Source organism: Neopsephotus bourkii, unplaced genomic scaffold, assembly GCF_033783945.1.
Source record: "Neopsephotus bourkii isolate Nb327-2 ecotype Australia unplaced genomic scaffold, CSIRO-AGI_Nbou_v1 NB_962, whole genome shotgun sequence".
Classification (NCBI taxonomy): domain Eukaryota; kingdom Metazoa; phylum Chordata; class Aves; order Psittaciformes; family Psittacidae; genus Neopsephotus; species Neopsephotus bourkii.
This window is the reverse complement of record NW_026901456.1, coordinates 6,643,213-6,667,839: the sequence shown is the minus strand read 5'-3', so window position 1 is coordinate 6,667,839 and position 24,627 is coordinate 6,643,213. Positions and strand designations below refer to the sequence as shown.

Sequence of the window (24,627 nt, the reverse complement as noted above, 5' to 3'; positions counted from 1 at the left end):
CTGCTATCAGCTTTTCCATCCTGAGACACAATAGGAAGGCCTGTGGGTTTATGCTTCATGTGCTTGGCACAGGTAAAACCCTCATATCACAAAGGGAAAAAGGAAAAATTACCTGTTGATCTTCTGATTCTGACTGAGCAGACTGAGCCTCTTCATGAGCCCCTTCATGAGCCCCTTCGTCTGCCTTGTCTTCTGTTTGTGCCTCAGTTCCATCCGTGGCATCAGACTTTTCAGTCTCCTGGCAGCAAAGATGACATTGTTAGTTTTGTGGCACATAATCAACAATTTCTATAACTTGACTTTACAGTTTTGGGTGGTGCTTTTCTAATTTTACTTCAGCACACAAATGAAAATACACCCTTCTGGACATTTTCCTGTGAAAAGAACATTTGTTGGCATGTTAATCTTTTGGTAAAACCATGGTGTTTGTGTAGGGAAAACATGAATTCAAGCACTTCTCCCTCTTCATAGCAGAGTCTCTCACTTTTCTGTGGAAAGCCTAATAGAAACTGGTGCTCACCCTGACTGCACATTCCAGATTAAGGAAAAAAAAAAAAGCCTTTTCTTCAGCATGCATTCCAATTAAACTACAGCAAGAACCTACAGAAAAACAGAAGTAATAAAGGATTTCACATACAGTGTCTTAACTTTCTCATTTAAAATCATCAGGGAAACTGCTTCTCAGTTCATACACTGATCTATCCAATCTATTTATTCCAGCTCCATGAACAAGCACCTCCCAGAAGGCTCTTTAAGTCCTGTGGTACTTTCAGCTAGGTAACTATGAAAGGTCACACTGAATCACACACTGCATCAGATAAAAAAAGAACTGTATGACCTCAACCGGAATAAGAAAAATAGGATTAAATTTAATAACATGAAGTGCAAAGTCACACTCTTTGGGACATGCAGTTCTGGGACAGAGCTTAGAAACAGATGTTTCTACTGTACTTTGGGAGCTTGTTAGCTGAGAATCATCAAAGAAGAGAAAGATGGATGTATTTAAATAACAATAATTGAGCCATGAATATGATATAGTAGTGAAAGAGGTAATAAATGTCATCCCCACATGTATGAAGTGAGGTATAGCTAGTGGAGTTGAAAGCAAATATTGTACATTGTTATTGTACAAGGCCAAGGCACAACCTCCTCTGGATCGCTCTGTACTGTTCCAGTTACTCAGGCTCAAGAAAGAGAAATTCAGACTGGAACAGGTGCAGAGGAGGGCTTTGGGAATATCTGAGGGAGTGGAGAGCCTGTCTTATGAAAGGGTGACAAAAAAAGATTCATTACTTTAATCTATTGAAAGTAATGCTGTGAGGGGATATGATGGCTCTCTAAAAATAGATCAGAGTAAACAGGGAGTGGTAGGATAAGGAAGAGCACAGATAAAGATGCAAAATGAGTACAAACCGGCTGTTAATAAAAACTCTAATCAGCAGCAGTATGGAATTTTGGAAGAGCTTCCTAGCAAAGAAGCAGAGGCAAAGGACCTAATATGTTAAAAGGGAATTTGACCACTTCTTAAAGGTCTTATCCACTGTGCTTGCCTCCAGCAAGAGAGAATTGGGCTCAGGAAAGGTCCTGTCCTGTGTCATCCTAAATTCTACATGCTTTGGGCAGAGCAACATGCCCCAGTAGACAACCAGCTCTTTTCTCATCTCTGCCACCCAGCCCTTACAACTCATCTAGCTGGTTGGTTTGGGTTTCTATGCTTTTCCACATTTTCATTTGTTGCTACAGTTAAACAAAAACCCCTGTCATGACCTCCTGCCCTTTAAGCTTCTCAAGTCCTCCTCCAGTGTCCTCATCCATATATGGTTTCTTCAGCCAGTGTACTTAGCCTGCAGAAGCATGACGTAAGCACAGCTATCTGGCTTTTAGCCCCAGATCAGACTTGGGGGAGTGCTGATTTAGGGATCTTTGTGCCCTCCTGCTGAGATGCTCTGGGGACAAAAGTTATAGAAGAGTGGTTAGGAACATTTGTAAGCAGGTTATGAAGACAAAGTCACAATAGACAAAATAATTCTGTAGTTTTATCCTTTTCCTGAAACTTCACTGTGTAAGATTTTGTGCCTTTCTGGCAATTTGCTCCTGAATCATGCAAAATATGTTTTACATCTAAGGAGCTTGCAATGACAAGAGAGTAGGCACATAAGCTCCTAAATTCCCCTTCCCCTCCTCAGAGAAAAACAACAACAGAAAAACTCAGCAGCAAGCCTTGCCCTCCCTGCAGTTCTTCCCAGTGCTGCGCTGCCCCTGCCCTCCTGGCAGCAAAAGCCTTTCCAGGGCTGCACGGTGAACTGGAACAGAAGGCTGATCAAGAGTAATGCTTTAAAAAGAAAAACATTTCTCTCACACACACTTTGTGCACTCTGTTACACAGCTGCATGAATGTTTTTGCCAGCACGTGGGGGATGCTTGAGAAGAGGAATGAGCAGCTGGGAGTAAGCAGAAGAAGCTAGAAGAAGGAAGGAGAGAAGACTATTTCTTCTTCTGGCAGTATTGTCTCATTTCAAGTACACATAAAACTGTGGGCTCACTGCACTCTCATGCTGGTGGCATTGTTATTAAAAACGGTGATTGTTAATATCATTGTTATTAAAAACAAATCTACAGAGACATTTGTTTGGCTTAATCTATCTTGTACTTTTCCCCCACAAACTAACAAAATATTTGAAGAATAAAATAAGTAGTAACACAGCATGTATTGACATTCTCTTGTGCAACACTGTCAATACATTGTTTTCTCAAGCGATAACTTCCTTACATTCTCTGTAGCAGTTTCTAAAATGAAAAGGATAGTGTTAAGGAAAACTAAACTGGTTATATATTTATTTTCAGCATGTATATTAAGATGTCATTTTAAAATCTATGTACTCAATATTTTGGGGAGATATATAAAATACATAAAGACTAAGATGGCATTCTAATTAAAATTAACCTATTGTGTAAAACTCTCAGATGAATCATACACCTACTCAGAACATAAGGCAAATAAAAGTTGTAGCTGAAAGAACTAAACTGTAGAAGCAGCATGTTATCAGCCAGAACGCGCGCGCGCGCACACACACACACACACACATAGAGTTCTTGTTAATTATATGGAGAACTGTGATGCTTAGAATATCATCATTATGCCAGCTCTCCATAGAAACAGAAAATTTAATTTTTAACTAATTTAAAATGAAGTACCATTTATGAAGATTGGCTGACAGGTAATTTTCTCTTTAAATAAAACGCACATACTGTAGATTTGTAATTCAAAGCAGTCTTAGTAGAAGTCTTCTTCAACTAAAAGACCAAAGCTCAAGTATTTACAGATTTCAGGTTGTCAAGATTATGGATATTAAGAGCAATAATACTGAGATTAAGGATCTAAGTATATACAAGATTTGAAAACAGACCTTCAGCTCAAGTAAATGAGCTTCACCAAGTTCACAAATCAATTGCAAACCTAGGTGATCTTGATACAGGCTACAGGCTCTCTGGACTTTTGGACATACCAGACTCACCCTCTAAATGTAGATCAGTTTGCACATTAGGCTCTGGCACCATCAGAGCTCCAATACCTACCAGTAACAATTCAATGTAAATGATGAACAAATAGGTCTGGTGAAAAATTGTAGCCACCTAACCCAGAGAGGTCAGGCCTACAAAAACGAGAATCTGCAGAACTGAAACATGTATTTTGCACTCAGCAGGCTGATGTGGCAATGGATTTAACTACAGGATTTTGTTGGGAAGATGTAATTTGTTGAGGGAGTAACAAAAAGTTCCTCTGGTTGCTCTAGAAAATGGTCTCAAAACAGTCCTAGATCAGGATCCTAACAGACTGGGCTATGAAACAGAATCTCATGGCCATTAAAGAGCTTCTCTACTTCTGATGCAATGTGAGACAAAAGATAGATGGAAAAGACTCCTTCTGGGGCAAGTGTATAATATGTGTATCTGCTTTATATTAATCTTTGCAATGTCTCAGTGAGGTAAAAATCCCTAGAAAGTAAATGCTTAGTGTTTCATGGCATTTCCATGCTTTGTAAATTATCACCATATTCCAGAAAACAAACAAACAAAAAAAAACACAAAAAACCAAAACCAAACAACAAAAAACAACAAAAAACCCAACAACAACAACAAAACCACACACACAACCCCCACACACAATTATTCAGGAAGGAATTAGTAGGAAACCCTGTCATATGTGTCATCATCACCATCTCTTCCACCTGACTTATAATTCCAGTTTCACACTGCTGGAAATCAATGTCACAAGCCATTTACTGTAATTCATGCTAAGGTTGCATTGACAGCCTAATGACAGGAAAGCAGAAGCAGTGCAGCAAGGTTATTTGTATGACAAAGCACAGCCAGACTGTCCATGCAGTGAAGATGCTGAGAAATTAACCCCTGCAACAAATGCTAAAACACTTGCATATGTCTCTTTCAAATTCAGGAACAGATTCTAACAGGGAGACAGTGTAATTATACTTCCACTCTGGAAGTATACATGGGTTTTTAAAAAACACTCTCAGCTATTTCCACTTCTGGGCTGAAACGATCACCACCTCCACCAATGCAGCAGCTAATAGGCGTACACAGTACTTGCTTGCTGCTAATAGCACTAACACTAATCTGCCCAGCAGAATGTGCAGAACATACTATTTTCAAAGTTTACAAAGTTGTCACAAGCAGAAACTGCAATAGCCTCTGCTAACAGCTGGAAATTAATGAATTCTCTTCTGTTACTTCACAGAGATACTATCAACAGAACCATGCATGAAAGAGCAGATAATATATGAATTGGAAAGACAGAAAAATGCAATTTTCTTTATCTCATTGATTTTCCACATATCTTTTATAATGATTATAATACTTAATACCTGCTGTTCTTTAAGCCTTTCATGGCTTTGTGGATGTTAATTAAATGAATTCTCACAGACCCTTGTGAGGTAGGCAAGTAATTTTTATTTCCCTTGGTGGGAGATGGCACAGCTAAAGCAGAAAGTTTAAATCACTTGGTCTCTATCACACAGAGACTCAGTATCAAAGACATTCGTAGCAACTGTGGCTCTCCCCTGGGTATCTCTTCATCTCTAACTCTTAAAGCACTTAGTAAAGCCTCCTTTTTATCTTTACCTTGACAGAAGAGGAAAAACAGAGACATGTACAACACTGTCTCACTCAGAGTTGCTACACAGCTAGCAGCAGAGTTGGAACAGAAAGCAGATCTCATGCTCCAGGGCACTTCTTCAGCCAGGTCACAGCAATGCAGCAGAATTTGGTCACTCTGGCTCATCACTCTCTTGATCCATTTCTTTTGTTGAACCACCCACGTTAAAGATGGCAACATTTTATGATGATCTAACATGATCTCAGGATAAGACAGCTGTAACGCTCTCAGGTATCAAACTTCTAATTAGAAATAGACTATCTTCTCAAGGCAGAGGGAGCGCATCCCATAGTGCCAGTCTGCGTGTACACATAGAGGATGGGCTGGGTCCACACCCCAGCCCCTCTGTTGGTGGCCTACACAAACCCTGTTTGTTCAAGGCTTGATGCAATCTGGGGGAAGTGAAGGTGTCTTGTAATTTTAATTCAACCTATAAAATGCACTAGGAAATTCTACATAATTTAAAAGCTAAACATGATAAAATACTGCTTTGTGTAAACAACATCTACCAAAAAAAAAAAAAGTCATCAGCTGGAGGTATGGTAACAAGTCTGCAGTGAAAGAAGGGAAAAGAGAAGTATTTTCTAGTATTTACTGAACCAACCACTTCTTTTTTTCCCCCTTAAGAACATTTTGCTGGACAAGCATCTAATGTAATGCTTTGTCACTGCCCCTTATTTGACATGCTGAGTCACTGCCTCCCTTCATCTTTTATTAAAACCAAATCCCCCCCCCCGGAAGTACAGCAGCTCATACCTTTGTGCCTGGAGGAGGAGCAAGCCCCAGGAATGAATAAATAATATTTTCTTCTTTAGCAGAGAAAAAGGATTCAAAATCCTAAAAAGGAACAAACAGACAACAGAAAATTGGTAACAAAAATCAAACAAAAAGCACAGGAGGAAGAGAATAGCCCAGGCAAATCTTTCTTACATTGATGAGAATGACTATGCATTTGCACATGCACCTGCATTATCTAAGCCCCAGGAAGAAAACTCAGATTAAGGGAGTTTCATACTGGCTGGCAAAATGAATAATGGGCAAATCTCTCCAGAGATTTAGACTTTAATTATATCACATCAGATAAAATAAAGCATTTCACTTTAATGTGCCTCAGCTGTACACACCAAAGCAAAGCTATTACCATTTAAATGTTAAAATAAAACTTGCAGTGAGAAAGAACACAAAACAAGCCCTCAAGAGCCTGGACAGCTTTATGTCATATAAAAGGCAACTGTCAACATAATAGCACAATGATAATGATAATGAGGAAACTTTAAAGAAAGTCACTCTGGTTAGAAAATGCAGTTACTTTTCAGACAAACTTAGAAAAGGATTGGGTTGGTCCTTCTGACATATATGTACCAACCAAAATCTCTTGTCCGCACATGAAGTTAAATAATGTTAAATGCTCTATTTTCTCTTCATATATATATATATCAGATACATATAACTGAATATTATTACTGAAATATGTAACTGAATACATTATACATATTAATATAACTGAAAAAACTTTAGGGATGGCTCCTATCTTACCACCTAGAACTTGCATGGTCTTTACAGTATTCACCTGTACAACTTTCCTATCAATTAAGGAAGCTCTGCTATCACTAGTTTGTTACTGACAAGTTCATGACTCACATCACATGTGTGACCAGCAGGTCAAGGGAGGTGGGCTTCCCCCTTATACTCTGCTCTCATGAGACCCCACCTGCAGTACTGCATCCAGCTCCGGTGCTCCCAGCACAAGAGGGAGGTGGAGTCATTGGAGCAAGACCAGAGGAGACCATGAAGGTGATCGTCAGAAGACTGGAGCATCTCTGGTATTGAGACAGGCTGGGAGAGTTGGGCTTGTTCAGCCTCAAGAAGAGAAGGCTCTGGGAAGACCTCATAGAGGCCTTCCAGTGCCTGAAGGGCAAAAATAAAGTCTGGAGAGGACTTTTTACAAGGACGTGTAGTGACAGGACAAGGGAGAATGGCTTCAAGCGGAAAGAGGGTAGATTTAGATTAGATATTAGGAAAATATTCTTCAGTCTGAAGGTGGTGGATAGGTGGATTGGAGCAGGTTGCCCAGAGAACTTGTTCATGCGCCATCTCTGAAGTGTTCAAGACCAGGCTGTCCAGGGCTTTCAGCAACCTTGTCTAGTGGAAGGTGTCCCTGCCCGTGGCAGGGCGGTTGGAACCAAATGATCTTTGAAGCCCTTCAACCATTCTATGATTCTGTGATCTTACACAGGTAAAAATCAAAATATACTTAAGATCTCAGCAGAAACTCTGGTCATAAATTACTGGCCCACAATCACACAGCAGCTCTGTGTAGTGCAGGGGACATGTCTGCTGGGTCCTAGACAACTGCCTTGGCCTCACCCCTTCCTCATTCTTCCACTCATCCAAAATAACTCCAAAAATAGAAGCTTGTAAATAGTAAGGTGCTATCTCGTCCTTGAGACTTGTTTGTAAAGCTGGGTTAGGACCTGAGTTGTCGTACTGGACTGTTTTAGTATTTCCAGAGAATAAATTATTGACCATAGGTAATCCTAGGGAAAGGCTGGAATGATGGTTTAGAAGTCAGTGTAATGTCAGAAAGACTGGAAGCCATGACATTTCAGTCCAGTTTGGAAGAGGTAACATAGCTTAACAGACAAGATAAATGACAGGCCATTTTGCTGATTTATCTAAGGGACAGATTGGCTTTCACACACACCTGGCTATAGGCAGTGGGAACTGTTCGGTCTGAGAGAGGCCCCAGAGCACATTTTGCCCAGCCCAGGCAGACTGCCTGCTGCTGCTCCAGGCCACCCACTTCTCAAATCACCTCTTTGTTTTTTTCATGTTGCTCTAGGTTTCTCCTTCTTACCTAAGCCAGGTCTGCCATAAGTATTTAAGAAAGACAGTGTCTCAAGTCTAACCCACAAACTTAGGAGCAATATAGCAAACAAAACCACGAGGATTTTATGCAATTCAAAGGGCTAAAATTTGACATGGGCTTCTGAGAGGCCATACAAAACACAGGAAGCTTGGGTCCTCCTGCATACCACATACTCACAACACAGCCTAAGCAAACTACAGCACAATATATGAATAGCTGGGAAACAAAGACTGTAACGAGGAAAGGCCATGAAGTGAACTTGATATTTTATTTCACTGAATGACAAAAGATAACTGTTACCAAGCAGGCAGTAAGAAAAATGAGCAGTAACAATTTATTTCAGGTAAGCAATAAAACTATACTGTATGAGAAGACATGAAGGGTCTAGGCAGAGGACACTGGTGTCATTTGTCTTTGGAACTAGTCTTCAAAAAATACGGTGAAATGTATTTAAAAGAAAAATAATACTCCATGAGTTTTTCCTTATGAGTGCATATGCACATATACACTCTACACTACCATCTTTTTTATAACCACTGTGGAAATGACAGACAGCAGAACAACAAAACTAGACATCAGTGGAAAGTTCTTCCCCATGTAAGTGGTATGGCACCAGGTCACAGAACACAGAGAGGGCATGGAAACAACATCCTTAGAGCCTTTTGAAACTCAGATGGGAAAAGCCCCCAGCAACATAAGCTAACCTTATAGCTATGCCTGCTTTAAGCAGCAGGCTGGACCACAGACCTCCACAGGTCCCTATGATTTTCATATATTTTACTTTAGGAGGTATATAAAGCAAAAGTCTTACCTAATAATTCAGAGAGTCTTTAAAAAGTATGTACCTGGGTATTTTATATTCTGCAGATTGCAGTTTACAGAGAAAAGCAGAGGTTACAGCTTGCAGAGAAAACCATTCAATTTCTTTCCTGATTTTCTAGGTTTTTTTGTTAAGCAAAAACAAAGACAAGAGCAACAGAGTGCTCAATATATTTAGAAAGTGACACAAATGCAGACGCCTGTCTAGACATGAGAAAAAAGCAGCTTAAGAAAAAAATCAAATAAGAACGTAATTGCCAACAATGATGGTTCAGAATAGATACTTGAAATTTATGCTACAGCAAGGCATACAAAATGAATCCATTTCTAATCTGTTTCTTCAAGTGGCAGTACCAAAAATCTGAAAGAAAAATAAGATTCAAGCTATTTTATCAGACAGTCTTAAGCTTCTCTGACCTCAAGGAAAAGCTGCTCACAGTTGGTGTATTTCCATGAATCTGTAAGAAACCTCCATTTTAAGTACAAATTAGGAAGTGAAGCAGCTCTTCAGGGTTGGCCAAAAGATGCAGATACTATCATGTTACTGGCAGAAAAGCAGGCTAGGATAGGACTGTGTTTACTTGCTCATTATGCCGGTCATATATCATATGTCATATGTCAGCACAAAAAGGAAGCCTCACATGTCCCCGCTATCCCCTCTTTCCTTACCTCCACCCCCAAAATTCCACTGAACTGCATAAAAGGGTATTGGAAAAGATCTCAAAGGACTTCTCCAAAGCAAGAATCACTGCTATTCCTGATAGGTGTTTGTGCAATCCCCTGATAATCACCTTTAAGGAGATGAGTCAATCCCCTAAAAACTACATTTTATTTTTTTCTGATGTTGGACTTAAACTTTCTTTGCTGAACTTTCTGTTCATTACATCTTGTCTCAACGCCTGTGAGGGTGGAGCAGAACATATGTTACAAAATTCCAGAACCACAGGATAACTCTCAGGTGGGAACAGACTTCAGGAGACCATCTAGTTCAACCTCCTGCTCAAAGTGGGGTCAATACTTAATTCAGACTAATAATTAATTCCTTTTTTCTTCAGCCCTTAAAATATTTTAAGATTGTCGTGACTTTCTCCTAACTCCTCTTTCTCAAAGTGAGGAAGGAAATATTTTATTGTGAATTTTCATCTCGCAAGGCCAGTGGTCCCAGGCCAGCACGCACGTTTGAATGGGAACCAAACATACAGGAAAATTGATTGGAAGGAAGTGATCTCTGAAAGGATAAGCTGAAATGAAATGTAAAGTTTGATCTGAAAACAGAGGACTACCTGGGAATGAAGAAATTAAAAAAATCAGTAGGACGTACTACATTGGATTAGAGCTGTTTAAGCTAAAGATTTTGGCATCAACTGGCTGCCTATGCCCAGACTACAAATTAAAAGGTTTCTAGATGCCACAAGACAGAGTGTAGCATCTAGTGTGGCCTTGAAGACTGTAACTAACAAGAGAAATGTATTTTAAAGGGACTTTCATGAATTCAGCATATTGGACTGGTATACCTGACTCAGACAGGCCTTTGCAATTCTCAGCCCTATTTTTAATAAAGTGAGGACAAAGGATGTGAGGCACAGGGGAAGAGTTAAGATCTATCATTTAAACATTAAACAGCATAAAACAATTCTAGATTTCTGTTGGACATGCACAGGTTATGAACAGAAGCAGAATGCAAATCCCAGCTTTATACTGTAGACATGTTGCAGAAGGCATTGTGTCAGTTTGAGGAATTTTGCACAAATCTACCAGCCCCTCACCATGATCTCAATCAGCCCACATAATCCCACTTCACACTCTGTGCAGCTCCCTTAAGGCACTTTTCCCTGAGGAGAAGGATGAGGATCATGTACTGATATGGATCTCCTTACCTTATTTATTTATTTAGGAATAATGATGCTATAAATTGACCTTTATTTTATGTACTCACTGGGATCATTAGCTATGAGCTTTGAAAGCTGTGTACATGGGAATTCTGGAGACTTCTAGTCTAACTGTAAATTTGATTTAATTTTTAAATCAATAGCTGCAACTGCTTTCTGGACCCCTTTCCACATGGAGGTGTCTTTGCAAAGGACTCTGTCTTAAGCTTAAACTGATTTCAACATGTAGATTATTTGGCTTCCTGAACTAGCTTCATACATGGAATAAAAATTGTATATTTACAATTTACTGGCAAGACTGACCAGCTGCAACACTTTGTAAGGCAATTACTCTTTAAATCACTATGTAACATCTCCAGGGCATACCATAAGTATTTATTGCAACATTGGCTGCCACAAAATCCACAGTAAGATGTATCAAATTATATTTTTATTGATGTAGATTGGATGTTAAAATGCACATGAACTCTAACCTACCAAGTTCTCTTAAGATTCCTATGAGAAAATGAGGAAACGGTTGCACTCCATTATTCATACTATCAACTTTTGCTCCGAGAGCACTTAAGTTAATTCTGAAAACTCAGTGGCATGTAAATCCCTTCTCTCTCAAAACAACCTTTGCAGTAGTTCACACTGGATTTGCGGAGTAACTTAAAACTGGGCTCACTATGTGATCTGCATTTCAGAGTTCTTTGCAAGTTCATTTCAGCAATCACATCAGAGTACTCTCCAGGCTGTGTATTTCTATCCAGACTATGACAAAAAAACTGTCTCAGATATCTCTCTTGATTCACGACCATAATATTCATGCTGGTACAGTATCATCTATCACTGCTTTGAACAAACTCTCTCAAGAGAAGTAATCTTTTACAAGCATATATGAAAATATAAAAACATCTGATGAGCATTACAATGTCTGTTACAAAGAGTTGGATGTTGAATAATGAGTATAATTTCAGTAATTCAAACATACTAGAACTATTCCAGTCAACTATAATTCCTATTTATTTATATAATATAATGGAAAAGAAAGATACCTGTTCACAGCCCCTGGTACCTCAAACATCTACTTGACTTCCTAGCAGCCCAGATGAGTCTGTGCCAAACAAACAATATATCAACACTCCCCCTGTAAAACTAAAGTTCAAGAAGCAAAAGATTAACCTAAAGCCAGAGACTGCAGATCAGCCTTGCTATAAATCTCACTAGCCTTGAGTAGCTCGGTATTCTCAAACCAGATTATGGAGCATTTACTACTGGAAGAGCAGCTGAGCTGTCCTCATAGTCTACATTTGGTTATCCTGACATACTGTGTGAAGAAGCCATAGCCTCACCTAGGCAGTAGTGCCTTTGGTCTTAGGAGTGAGAGAGTTCAGGCAGAGAGCCAATAGCAGGACAACTGTGAGTAAGCTATACAGCAGGAGGCAGGAGAATGAGAAAAATAGAGAGCTCCCTACAGACAGCAAACTCCATGCCTTGCAGTGAGCTTTGTCCCCTGCATAGGCTCTGGTCTCCAGGGGATAAGCCATACACTCTGTTAAGCAGAGTTTCTCTAGTCAGTTTTCCCTCCATGTATATTTTTTCTCTTCAAAATGAATAATCTTTTATTTCATTGCTTTTCTGTTCCTAAAAATTGCTTTTGAATATTCTTTCGAAGTGAATCTCAAATTGCCTTAAGGAGTTTGACACTTCCTACTAATCGAAAAGAGCGACTTTCTGTGAAAGAAGACTTTCTGAAGGTATTTAAATTTCCAAACAGCTTCTTACCCCACAGTACCGCTCCTCATTGAAGATCTGTGGGGGGAGGGGAATTCCATTTTGAGGCTTTTTTTCGCCAGGGACATTCTCTCTCATCCATTTCCTGTTGTCTTCGTCACCTGCTATGTCCATTTGCTGAAAATCAATCTTGTTGGCTTCTAAAAAGCCCACTACTTCTTGTTGTTTCTTTTTGATCTGGTCAGGAAAGAGGAAAAACAGAATTCCTTCTTTAAAAAAGAAGTTGAGGTGGTTCTTTTTTTAGAAAGAAATCGCTGTTACAAGAAGATCTAATGCAAATATGTCAAGTTGGATCCACTACTCCAGTAGCCCCCAAACTTTTTGAAGCTGATATTCCACACTGGTGCTCAGCACCCAGAGCATTGCTATTTTGCTATTACTTCCTCCTCTCCCACCATACCAGCTTCTCTCTTTCCTCCCTGGAAGCAGTGATATTTCCATTTAAGAAATGAGGCTCAGCAGGAAGCCTCCTACTCTGTTCCCAGATCTGTCACTGTGGTGTGCAGATACCCAAGAGAATCCTGCCTGAAGCCAGTACAGGCCTGAGAATGTACATATTCTCCTCAATATGTAACACTCTCCTTTTCCCTCCTCATTATGTATGACATTTAGCCTTCTGTGAGCCACATACTTCTCTTTGTACCTGTTCTTTAACAGTAGGCGTAATTGTGAGTGAAAGCTCAATGAAAACCCAGTACTGCTTAACTTCTCTGCTAAGCATCAAGCTTGTAACCTAGCCTTTTACCCTGAAGATGCAATACTCACTATACTTCTCTCCTAAAGGGATGCCACTCCTAAGCAACGTTTAAAGAATCTCCCATCTTGTATACGTATACACTCATTTCCGGAGGTGAGCGGCTCCAGAGAGGAGCCTTCAGCACCGGAGCGAGGGGGAACCCCTCGTCCCGCAGGCCCAGTTCCGAGCGCCCAGAGCCACCGAGGGAGCCTCGAGCCCTCGCCAGGCCTTGCCCTGGGGCCGCAGCTCCGCTGAGCCCAGCTGGGACTCACAGGGGGCGGGGCCAGGAGGGACGGACCCGCCCCGGGGAGCGCGGGAGCGGCGCGTGGCGCGGCGGTGGGCGTCGGCAGCGCGAGCGGGATGGGGAGCGCTCGCCTCAGGGCCAGGGCCGGGGCCCGCTCTGGGAGCTCTGCTCTGGCTGCCCCGGCGGTGGCAGCGTCGGCACCAGACAGAGCCGGTGAGAGGGGAGGCTGCAGCGCGGAGCGCGGGGTGCAGAAAGTGCCTGCACTGGAGTCGTGAGGGGAGGGTGCGCCATGGGCAGGGTTGCACTGGGTGCCCTGGTAGAGGCCCTGCTGCAGCAGGGGCTGAGCTGCGGGGCACTGTCAGTAGCTGAAAGGTGTCAGGGAAGCTGAGAGGGAGCTGGGCTGTTTGCTCCGGGCCTGAGCTGTGCAGGGGCCACAGGCGCCCACCATAGCGCACACAGAAAAGGAAGAGGGCGGTAATCCAGGGAGCTAGCAGCTAGTTACAAAAAAAAAAGGAGGAAGAAAGAGGTGAGTGACCTGCTGTGATCAGTGCTGCTGCAGGCTCACCGTGAGTACTGGGTACAGTTCTAGGCCCCACCATTTAAGAACATGGAAGGCCCTTGAATGCATCCAGGAGGGCAACAAGGCTGGTGACAGGGCTGGAAGTCATGTCCAATGGGCAGCTCTCTCTCTACCTGTGAGCTGCTCCCTACAGCTCTTCCCAAGGAGGGGAAATGGAGAGGGAGGTGCTGATCTCTTCTCCCTGGGATCCACTGGGAGGACATGTGGGTATGGTTCAGAGCTGCGCCCGGGGAAGTTTAAACTAGACATTAGGAAGTCAAGGGATTTTCAGCATCAAAACCCCTTTCAAAGACACAAATCAGAAAGGTTACGGATGGAAAGAGTATTTATTTATAAAGAAAGTTATTTTATCTTGCTTTAGTTAATTTTAGTCTAGTTTAGATTATATTTTCTTTTTCTAAATCCCTCAGAGCTGATGCTCACAAGCATTAACACAATGCACATGCGTAGCCTGCAGCAGGCTGACTCATCCCTTTCATTCTGACAAAGGAAAGCCAGGGCAGGAGCGATGCCATGGTGGTGCAAGAGGAGCGCAAGAACCCGGCCAGAAAGGGCCAGGGAAGACCTGACTCGGGGTGGTGCTCAGTGCTACAGAGGACAGCAGCAAGTCCCGGGGCCACGCTGGGGCCACCTTGGGAATGCTGAACGCTGCCTCCCCCCGGATGCGGGGCACGAGGGCCACCTGCGTGGAGCACGAGCAGCTGCCTTTGGGCCACAATATCCCAAAGGAGCCCCATGAAGGGGCTGTGCTCGGCCGCGGAGGAGGCAAAAAACCCCGGGGACACTTGCTAGTCCACCCTGGGGGCAAAAAAGCCTTCCCTCCCCAGCTGCAGGACACAAGGGGCCACCTTCGTGGTGCATGAGCACCAGGGGATAACCCAGAGCACCAGGACCAGAGGAGCCCTGACAAGTGGTCATGCTCAGTGCTCAGAGGAAGGCAAAAAAACCCCGGGGACTGGTGCCAGTCTGCCCTGGGGGAAAATTCCTTCCTGACCCCAGTGCTGGCAGTCGGCTACTCCCTGAGCATGTGAGCAAGACCGGCTCGGGCTGGTTATGCCTCTAAGGGGACACTGGCTCTGCCTTTTCTGCCTCCGCCTGGAGCCATCTGAGGGGCTCCCAAGAACAGCAAAATGCCGCTGGCCTGATCAACCCTGGGGGAAAGAATCCTTGGAGCTCCAAAGCACTGGAGGAGGGCACTGGGCCATCTGTGGATCCTATTTCTTATGGCTACTGCCACTGTCTCCCCAGACGATGAGGGCAGCGAGCTCCCCAAAGACTGAAGCAGGGTATCCATCCATCAATGAGCTCTGAGCATGGCCCCTCCAGGAGCTGGAACTGCAGCAGAGAGCTTCTCGCAGCTTCGGGCAGTCTTCCCCCCTCTGCCCCTCCAAGTAATTCCACCAGTGCCTCAAGGACTTCCTCTTGGATGCCTTCAGGCTGCCAGCTCTGTCCTGGTGGCAAAGCCGGGCACTCTGGCAGTGGGACACAGGCGGACGCTGCCTTATACTGCCCAGAGTATTGTGATGCTGTGTTGGCAGATAGTGGCACTATAACACTGCGGTGATGGGCCCCCACAGTCCTGCCCACTGCAGCCCTGCTGCTGCTGCCCTTTTGCCCAGCATCCCTTGGAGAAAGGCCTTTGGGGAGCTGTCCAGAGGCAGTGCCTGTGCCCAGGAGGCACAGGGGGATGTCCCACCATGGTGGCCACACACTGGGCACCACTGCTTGGTGTCCCTGTAAATTAATCTCTATGTTCAGATGTGTCAATAAAGGCTTTTATACCATGTACAGTCATTTGACAGTGGTGATCCCAAAGGTGAAAGGAAAGGGGTTTTGGTTCCCTCTGCATGAACTTGGCAGAAATGTAGAGAGCATACAGAATTTAGTCACCATTCCTTATCAATATGCCAAATGGCATTTGCTACTGCGCTGCTTATGGTGAGGTCTTCTTCTTGGAAAGAAGAAGAATTTAAGAAATCTCTTCTGCCTTTGTTACACAGGGTGTTTAGATATTTGCTTGTGTTTATTAACATTCGTGTGACTAATTTGGGGGTTTACCTCTTGTATTATTACTTGAATGCGACGTTTCGCTGACTGCTGCCTAATTCTATGTTCTTGATAGCTCAATAAAGTGTTTTGATCCCAGTTTGGTTTAAACCATGTGGACTGAGCAGCTTTTCCCTTCAACACTCAGGAAAAACAAGTAACTGACCCAGTTGTGTAGAACAGTTTTAAAACCCTCAGCTAAGTATCACGTAAGAGTACTGTACAGAGGGCAGAGATTTAGAGATTGGCAACAAATCCCCATTACATTTGTTAGAATCCCTGAAATGCAGAATGACTGCTGTCTCTCTCCCACAGGCTTATTTCTTGAGTGGTCTATTGGGGGGGGAAGGGAAAGACAGTTTATTGGAGGTGTTGGTGTAGGCTGCAGAAGACAGCTCCAGCTGGGATCCTATCTGAAGTGAGGAAACTTCTGTGTCTGCCTGAGCAAACTGTTCTTTTAGGCAATACACCCATGTTTTTCACACACAGTAGTAGAAAATGCTACTGCCTCTGCCCAGTTCTGGTAGAAAGTGAGCTTAATCACACCAGACACCCAGACAGAACCAGTGAGAGGGGAGGCTGCAGCGCAGACCTTGGAGTGTAGAAAGTGCCTCCACGTGTGTCTTGAGGCAAGGGTGCACAATGGGAAAGGCTGCACTCGGTTTGCCCTGGTGGAGGTCCTTCTGCAGCAGGTGACTGAGCTGCAGGACACTGTCAGTAGGCTAAAAGATTCTAAGCCCAGTTAGAATTAAAGCTGGCAAGGGATGTGAAAGATAACAGCAAGGGCTTCTATAGGTATGCAGCAAACAAAAGACAGACGAGGGGTAACGTGAGCCCTCTCCAGGAGTTAACAGGAGAACTGGTTACCCTGGATTTGAAGGAGGCTGCGGTTCTCAATGACTCCTTTGCCTCTGTTCACCGGCAAATGCTCTGACCACAATGCCCAAGTCTTGGGAGGCAGATGCCTCTGTGAGAATGGAGGACCCTAGGCCCAGTGTAGGAGACCATCAGGTTCAAGATCATCTTAACCTCAATGTGCACAAGTCCGTGGAACCAGATGAAATCCATCCATGAGTCCTGGAGGAGCTGGCAAATGAAGTTGCTAAGCCACTGTCCATCATTTGAAAAATCATGGCAGTGAGATGAAGTTCCTGACAACTGCAAAAAGGGAAATATAACCCCCATTTTCAAGAAGGGGAACATAGAAGACCCGGGGAATTACATACCAGTCAGTCTTACCTCTGTGCCTGGCAAAATCTTGGAGCAGATTCTCCTGGAAGGCATGCTAAGGCACATGAAAATCAACAAGATGCTTGGTGACAGCCAGCATGGCTTCACTAAGGGGAAATCCTGCCTGACCGATTTGGTGGGCTGTAATGGGGCTACAGAACTGATGGATGAGGCAAAGCAGTTGACGTAATCTACGTGGACTTGTGCAAAGCGTTCAACACTGTCCTGCACGACATCCTTGTCTCTAAATTGGAGAGACGTCAATTTGATGGATGGACCACTCGGTGGATAAAGAACTGGCTGGATGGCCGCACATAAAGAGTTGTGATCAATGGCTCAGCATCCAGCTGGAGACCAGTAACGAGTGGTGTACCTCAGGGATCAGTGTTGGGACCGATCCTGTTCAACATCTTTGTCGCTGACATGGACAGTGGGATTGAGTGCACTCTAAGCAAGTTTGCCGATGACACCAAGCTGTGTGGTTCGGTTGATATGCTGGAGGGAAGGAATGCCATCCAGAGGGACCTTGACACGCTTGTGAGGTGGGCTGATGCCAACCTCATGAAGTTTAACCATGCCAAGTGCAAGGTCCTACACCTGGGTCAGAGCAATCCCAGACACAGATACAGGTTGGGCAGAGAAGAGATTCAGAGCAGCCCTGGTGTTGGTTGATGAGAAAATAAACATGAGCCCACTTCAGTGTGCGCTCGCAGCCCAGAAAGCCAACCGTATCCTGGGCTGCCTCAAAAGGAGTGTGACCAGCAGGTCGAAGGAGGTGATCCTACTCTGCTCTCGTGAGACCTCACCTGGAGTATTGTGTGCAGTTCTGGTGTCCTCAACATAAAAAGGACATGGAACTGTTGGAACAAGTCCAGAGAAGGGCCAAGAGGATGATCAGGGGACTGGAGCACCTCCCATATGAAGACAGGCTGAGAAAGTTGGGGCTGTTCAGCCTGGAGAAGGCTGCGTGGAGACCTCATAGCAGCCTTCCAGTATCTGAAGGGGCCCTACAAGGATGCTGGGGAGGGACTCTTCATTAGGGGCTGTAGTGATAGTACAAGGGGTAATGGGTTCAAAGTTAAAAGGGAAAGCTTAGATTATATATAAAGAAGAAGTTCTTTACTGTGAGGGTGGTGAGCCACTGGAACAGGTTGCCCAAGGAAGTTGTGAATGCTCCATCCCTGGCAGTGTTCAAGGCCAGGCTGGACGGAGTCTTGGGGTAACATGGTTTAGTGTGTGGTGTCCCTGCCCATGGCAGGGGGGTTGGAACTAGATGTTCTTAAGATCCTTTCAAACCTTAACTGTTCTATGATTCTTTATCTATCTCATCTAGTAGCTGCAAGGCCAAACATTAGCCCTACAAGTACTGCAGCATTTGAAGCAAGCACTGTTTCCACTGATTTGTCCAAATTCTCTCAAGGTGCTCTTCAGTCACAGACAACTAAATTACTGTCTAGCACAATCACACTCCAGACATGACTCTCATCTTCTCCCAGTTATGGTACTTCATGCAGCAAGATAGTGTCCTGTGTAAACAGTAGCTGGAATGATGTATTAAGGTAAGTTTTACATATGAGCCATCATTTGATTTGAAACTGCACCTTCGCAAGCCAGACATATGAACAACTGAATTTAAAGTGACACCAAGCTAGTGTAAATCACTCTGAGACAGACAATGAAAATGATTCCTAGACTCTGTATTTTTATAATCTAATAAACCTGAAAGCTGAAGTGGAATGATAGCATATTATATTGGAAGTATGAATTTTCATTATTAAGGATTAAACTCTTTTTATTTGCTTAAATAAGGAAGTATCTATACATCTATGCTTGATTATAAAAAATAACATTAAATGCTGTACATTTTTATGGGAGCAACAGAGGTTTATGGTGAGCTTGAAAAAGTGCATCACTTTGAATGGAACACTCATCCAGAGTGTTCAAAAGCCATGCAGTTGACAGATCTCAAAGGTGCTTATTTATATTCTTACTTTCACTTTGTAAACAGAGGTAATTTTCTTAATGGCTATTGAGCTGAACAGTTACTTACAGAGCACATTCAGGGGGCAGAAAGGATTGCTTGAGAGACACTTCATTGCAGGAAGTGGCAGGATAGTATTTGCATAAATGGTTAATAAAATCTGCATGAGCCAGTGCTAAGAGTTTCATCACATTCTCTGAAAGCCAGTGTACTCAAATGCTGTCAGCTGCAATTTCAGCATCAGCTTGTCTCTTTGGGCACAGTAGATACGGCTCCTGGAATAGCTAGTGCCCAGGACAGACAGCGCCTCTGAGGAGATAATGGAAACTGAGATATAGATTCTGTGCTCCCTTGCTTATGACTGTAGCTATAACTTTTAGAATTAAACCCAGATAAACAATATTTCTCCAGCTTGAGGCTCATAATACAAAGGAGGCTCAGACTGGTATTGTGGAGGCACCAGGACTGAAAGCAAAAGTTAGGAGAGGGTTGTGTGAAAAATGGATGCTGAGGAAAAACAAAAAGTTACATGCAATTATGCCTGCATAAGGGAAAGGCAAGATGTTTATGAGAACAACAACAAACTATGATGAAAATGTGCTATGTCTTAACATTTACAATTATTACGGTTTAGGCAGAGCAAAAGACTTGGGACACATTCTAAGTATGAAACCATACAGCAAGACTATGCTGTGGCTGGCACCAAGTAGCTGGGCAACCAAAAGAATCTCTCCAGCAAGCAATACTGAGAGAGAGAAGTCTTCCAGGGCGTAACAACACAGGGGACAGGCAAAGGTTTTTCCGGAAGATACGAGGTTAGAGGAGCTTGTTTGTGCCCTCACTTGTGTCTGATGGTATGGCAAGAATTCACACTACTTGGGCACAGATTCCCTGTAAAGTGGTAGTGTAATTTTCCCTTTCAGCAAAGCCTGACTTCCACCATCCCTAGCTGCGTAGTCCCTTAAAATAGTTCTGAATAAATATCACCTAGGTAGAGTGTAAGAGCTACAGATAATATTAGTTTCACCTGATGAGTAATTAAATATTATCATCTATATCCTTATGACCCTGAGCATTCACATTGACCAGCTGCTTGTGGCAGAAGCAAGTGGTGCGTAGTCAACAACTTAGAGCAAGACAAACATTAATGTTGGTAGGCAGAATTGCTGCAGCTTCTGGTTCTACTACTGCGTGGACAACCTACTCCTGATAATTATTGATCACCCTCTTACCTCTGATTTGACTTGAAATCTGTCTGCAATTCAAGCTCTTTCTCTATGGCTAGATTCACAGTCACAGATGACAAACCTGTGCTGCATTGTAGAGGACATAATTCAAATAGCCTGCATTTTTCTCAGTCCTGAGACCTACAGATTTAAAGTTCATACAATGTCACCAAAACCACTGGGAATAAAAGGATTTTAGAGGTGCCCTAACCATAAGAAGCAGTAAGCAAGACTTCAGAAGACTTCCTCTGTGTAAAACGCAACTCCCCCTTTCTCCTGTGATTCATGGTACCTTAGAACTTTGCAGGATATTACACATTTCTAAACACCTCTGTAGCTAGATTTATTTTTCTACTGTTTGCTTCAAGCCAAGAATTTAGTACTTTTTAGCAGTATATATGTCTCCACTTCTGCTTGCCATAATGAATAGTTCAATACCAACTAAGTTTGGAGCAGAAAGATCATCTAAAGATGAAGTTATTTAAAATTAATTTATGAATGTGTGAGGGGAAAAATAAAGACTTCAGATCTGCTCTAGAGCCACAGTGAATTGTATCATTCAAGCGTCTGATCCAGAGCACTGGGACATTACTGTGTATTCCACTGCGTTCACTTTTTAAAAGTACTTATTACCATAATAACCAGTTGAAATTAGTAGTGTGATTGTGTGGTACATAGAATAGAGATGGTTTTCATTCTTTACCAAATATCCTCTAGTGTAAATCAGCAGAGGCTAACCCCATCTTAGATTGAAATTCAAAATGAACACCACGCATTTGATGGAGATCAGCCACATTGAAGAGAGCACCAGTGCTACTAGGACAATTTAGTCTTCCAATTTAAGTGCTTTAGGGATTAAATTCATTCTTCTCAGGAAAAGCTGTACAAGGCTGATACAAAATTTGTTTTTAATAGGATTTTAGTGATACATTGAAGTTTGTGCTGGCTCCTTGCATGAATGAGTTTTATTTCATATATACCAAACTCATTAAAGGTTCATTGAAAGGATACCTTCAATTTTAATCAGCAAATCTGTAAAACTACTCCAGCTGAAATTGTTTTCACTTGGCATTGAAATTCTGTATCAGTTATCTGAACATTCTGTCTTCTGAGATTGTTACAGCTACACATACACCCAACACACCAGAAAGGAGGAAGTACAGAAACATACTGCCATGCAGAGATGCCATACCCTTCTTTCCAATGTATGTTTGGGGTATCACTAACAGCTTTTGTGGGCTGCTTTTTGTGGGCTGGCATTAATAAGCTTAAAATCTGTTACAGTTCACTGGCATTAGCTATATTTCTTAGGAGTAATACACCACAGCAGCAATGCTTTACAGCTCAAAATGGCTGGATAAAGCTTGCATGTTACTCAGTGTTCAGTGGAGCATACCTACCCAGCCCTTCACTGCAGTCCAAGAGGAAAGACTTAGTTAAAGCTACTAGCTGGGAGAATTTACAAGGAATGTATATAGCAGGGGAAAGGTCTTCTTTCTGCTAGTGCTAAATATATGATATGCTTAGTTTTAACTGCATAGGTGATCTCTGAATATCATTGTTGAATCAAAGCATTCGTACAACTGCCTTGTTGACTACAGCCCCAGTCCTATGGCCAGAGTGGCAACAGTTCGTGCCTGAGGCATACATGACAACGATGGCCTCAACACACACATATAGAATGTCAGTAGTGTGATTTCAGTCATGGTCACAACTTTCCCCAGAAAAGTGGTAAAGAAGTATCCTTACCAACTCTTCCTTGGTCAGCCAAAGGAGACCAAAAAACAGAAGACCAAAGAGGAGCAAAGCACAGTGTAGGGCAATCTATAAAGCTACTTGAGCATTAACTGCTACATTACAGATTACCAAACCTGCAGTGTCCAAGCCCCTCTTCTTTCTTGCCCTTGCATCTGAGGTTTCTTATTAAAAGAGGAATGCTAAAATGTCAGTAATAAATTTAGAGCATCAGGCTTAGCAACAGGCTGATGAGATAAGCTGATGAGAGAACTGCAAAATTCCCCAGCAATTCCAATTTGAACTGTAGTGAATGACCCCCAGTTCGTTTTCTAGAGGTGACGGCCCCATGAACAGGGTGTGAGTTTTGGAGCTGTTCTACTCTGGAAGCTTCTTAAAGACGCGGAGCTGGTGTCAGACAGAGATGTAGTTACAGCTATGAGCAAGCACCAGCCTGTTTGTTTAGCCATGTCACTGGGAGTGAGTGACTGCCAAAGGAAAGCTGCAATCTGAGCTCATCTGGGAACTGGATATAAAAGGAAACAGTCCTTTCCTGGTTCCCACCTCCCACGGACTTCCAACCTCCCTACTATTCACATGCCCTTCCCTTCAGTTGATACACTATGCTGACAGCTACAGCAGTATATCTCAATACAAAAAATCATCAGTATAGCATTTCAAGACACACACACAAACAACCGACAAGGGAAAAAAAACCCAAAATACATACATACCAGAAAACCCCAACAACCAACCAACCTAGGGAAAGGGAGGAACAATTTTTTTCTGCATATCTTCATTCAGCTTACTTTGCCTCCGGGTTCTGTCTTAGACAGTGTTCCCATTTTGGAGGAGCAGTGTCCTGAAGTCTCTTTTAAAAAGAAATACATTAATTTCTACTGCAAACAATCTACTTTAGCTTTTGTGCAAATAAAATACCCACTTTTCCCTTCTTCAGTGAATATATATTGCATATACTTTTTCAAACAGAAGTAAATCTATTTGATAATTTATATGCAAATGTTACAACTGTAGTAAAACCTTGCATGCAAGCAATCCTGCATTAACAGGAATTCCCTACATCTTCAGTAGCTTTCAAGAATAAGGTGGCCAGTGTGGACGAGAAGAAATCCAGTGTTATTTTCTCACAGGCAAACTCAGGCTGTCCTGGGATATTCTAGGCTAATTTACCAACCTGATCGCAGCAGAAAGAGGAGTATGTTGAAAATAAGACACCTACCGCTGTAGACCCCGAAGACGTGGCTACAAAGACTTTGATCACCATGTTGACAGTGAGGGAAGTGGATCAGCAGAGCACACCTGCTATCCACAAGTCACCACAGCCCCAAGAGGAATCCAAGTGCTTGTTCAGCCGCTCCTGGACTAACCTGAGCCCTAAATGGATGCCCCTGCAGCAGTCCAGCAGCTTTGGCCTCTCCCCCAGGTCCTGGGTTTTCCCACCCTATTGGCTCTTAGGTATTTTGGGCTGAGGGACCGACAGAGGATTGGTTAGTAAGAGGAGCCATAGCAAGAGGTTTGCACCTGCCCCTGGCCTTATCGCATTAGATTGACAGGGTGGCAGTCCAAAAAAGGCAAAGCAAAGTAGAGCACCAATGAGACAGGGCTGGAGAAATATTTGGGAGAGGGGGAAGGGACAAGTGAGAAGGGACAAGGGACAGGGAGCAGGCAACTTAGTCCTGGGGGTGATCACAAAGCTGGTTTAACATTTAATGTTGCATGGGCACTGTCACAGCTACCTCCTGCATGAAATGGCTTATGTCCTCTCCCTCACCACAGCAAGGAGGCTTCACAGTTGTAGCTGCAAATTTTACATATTAAAAGGGGAAGGAGAAATGGGGGAGCAAGGGGAGCATAGATGCAGAAGTAATTATAGCAGAGATCATGTTGAAATAAACCTCAGTTACAAATGCTGTCAGCTTTAAAGAATTCAGATCATCATCCACACTGCAGGGCTCAGGGACTTCTCTGAAATAAATACATGTCAGGGCACTTCATAATACTGAGGGGTGTGATTTGGCTGCTTCTGTGTATAAAGAACCTTCTGCTGCATTTTTTGCATCACCGGTGAAAATTGTCAGGGCATAAGGTGCTAAGACGAGGTCCTGGGTGAAAAACACACCATTCTACTGTGTGATACAGGATGCTCTTTTTGCACTTAGTCATTGCCTTCTACCCCAGAGATGGTCAAAGTTCAGTGGCTGACTGTGTGTATTTGCTTAAGGAGATCTCTGAGCATGAGAGGTATTTTAAGAATGTTAAATGGTAACAGATTACTTTCAGGTTTTGAGGGCCAAGTTTGTCTC

General features: G+C 43.0%; 1 protein-coding gene across 3 annotated transcripts in view; it reads right to left on the bottom strand.

Annotated features, from left to right (window-relative positions):
* The window catches only part of SH3BGR (SH3 domain binding glutamate rich protein), a 31,994-nt gene extending 8,292 nt beyond the window's left edge, over positions 1-23,702 (bottom strand). The window contains exons 1-4 of one of the 3 annotated variants that reach the window (XM_061359262.1): positions 23,544-23,702; positions 12,518-12,703; positions 5,930-6,010; positions 113-238 (exon numbers count right to left, since the gene is read on the bottom strand). In XM_061359262.1, the coding sequence (XP_061215246.1) occupies positions 113-238; positions 5,930-6,010; positions 12,518-12,703; positions 23,544-23,588 (438 nt within the window). In that variant the 5' untranslated portion in view covers positions 23,589-23,702. Of the gene's footprint in view, positions 1-112; positions 239-5,929; positions 6,011-12,517; positions 12,704-13,291; positions 13,497-23,543 lie in introns of those variants that run through there. The other 2 variants (XM_061359264.1, XM_061359263.1) reach the window with 2 other exon arrangements.
* Positions 23,703-24,627: the final 925 nt, after the last annotated feature.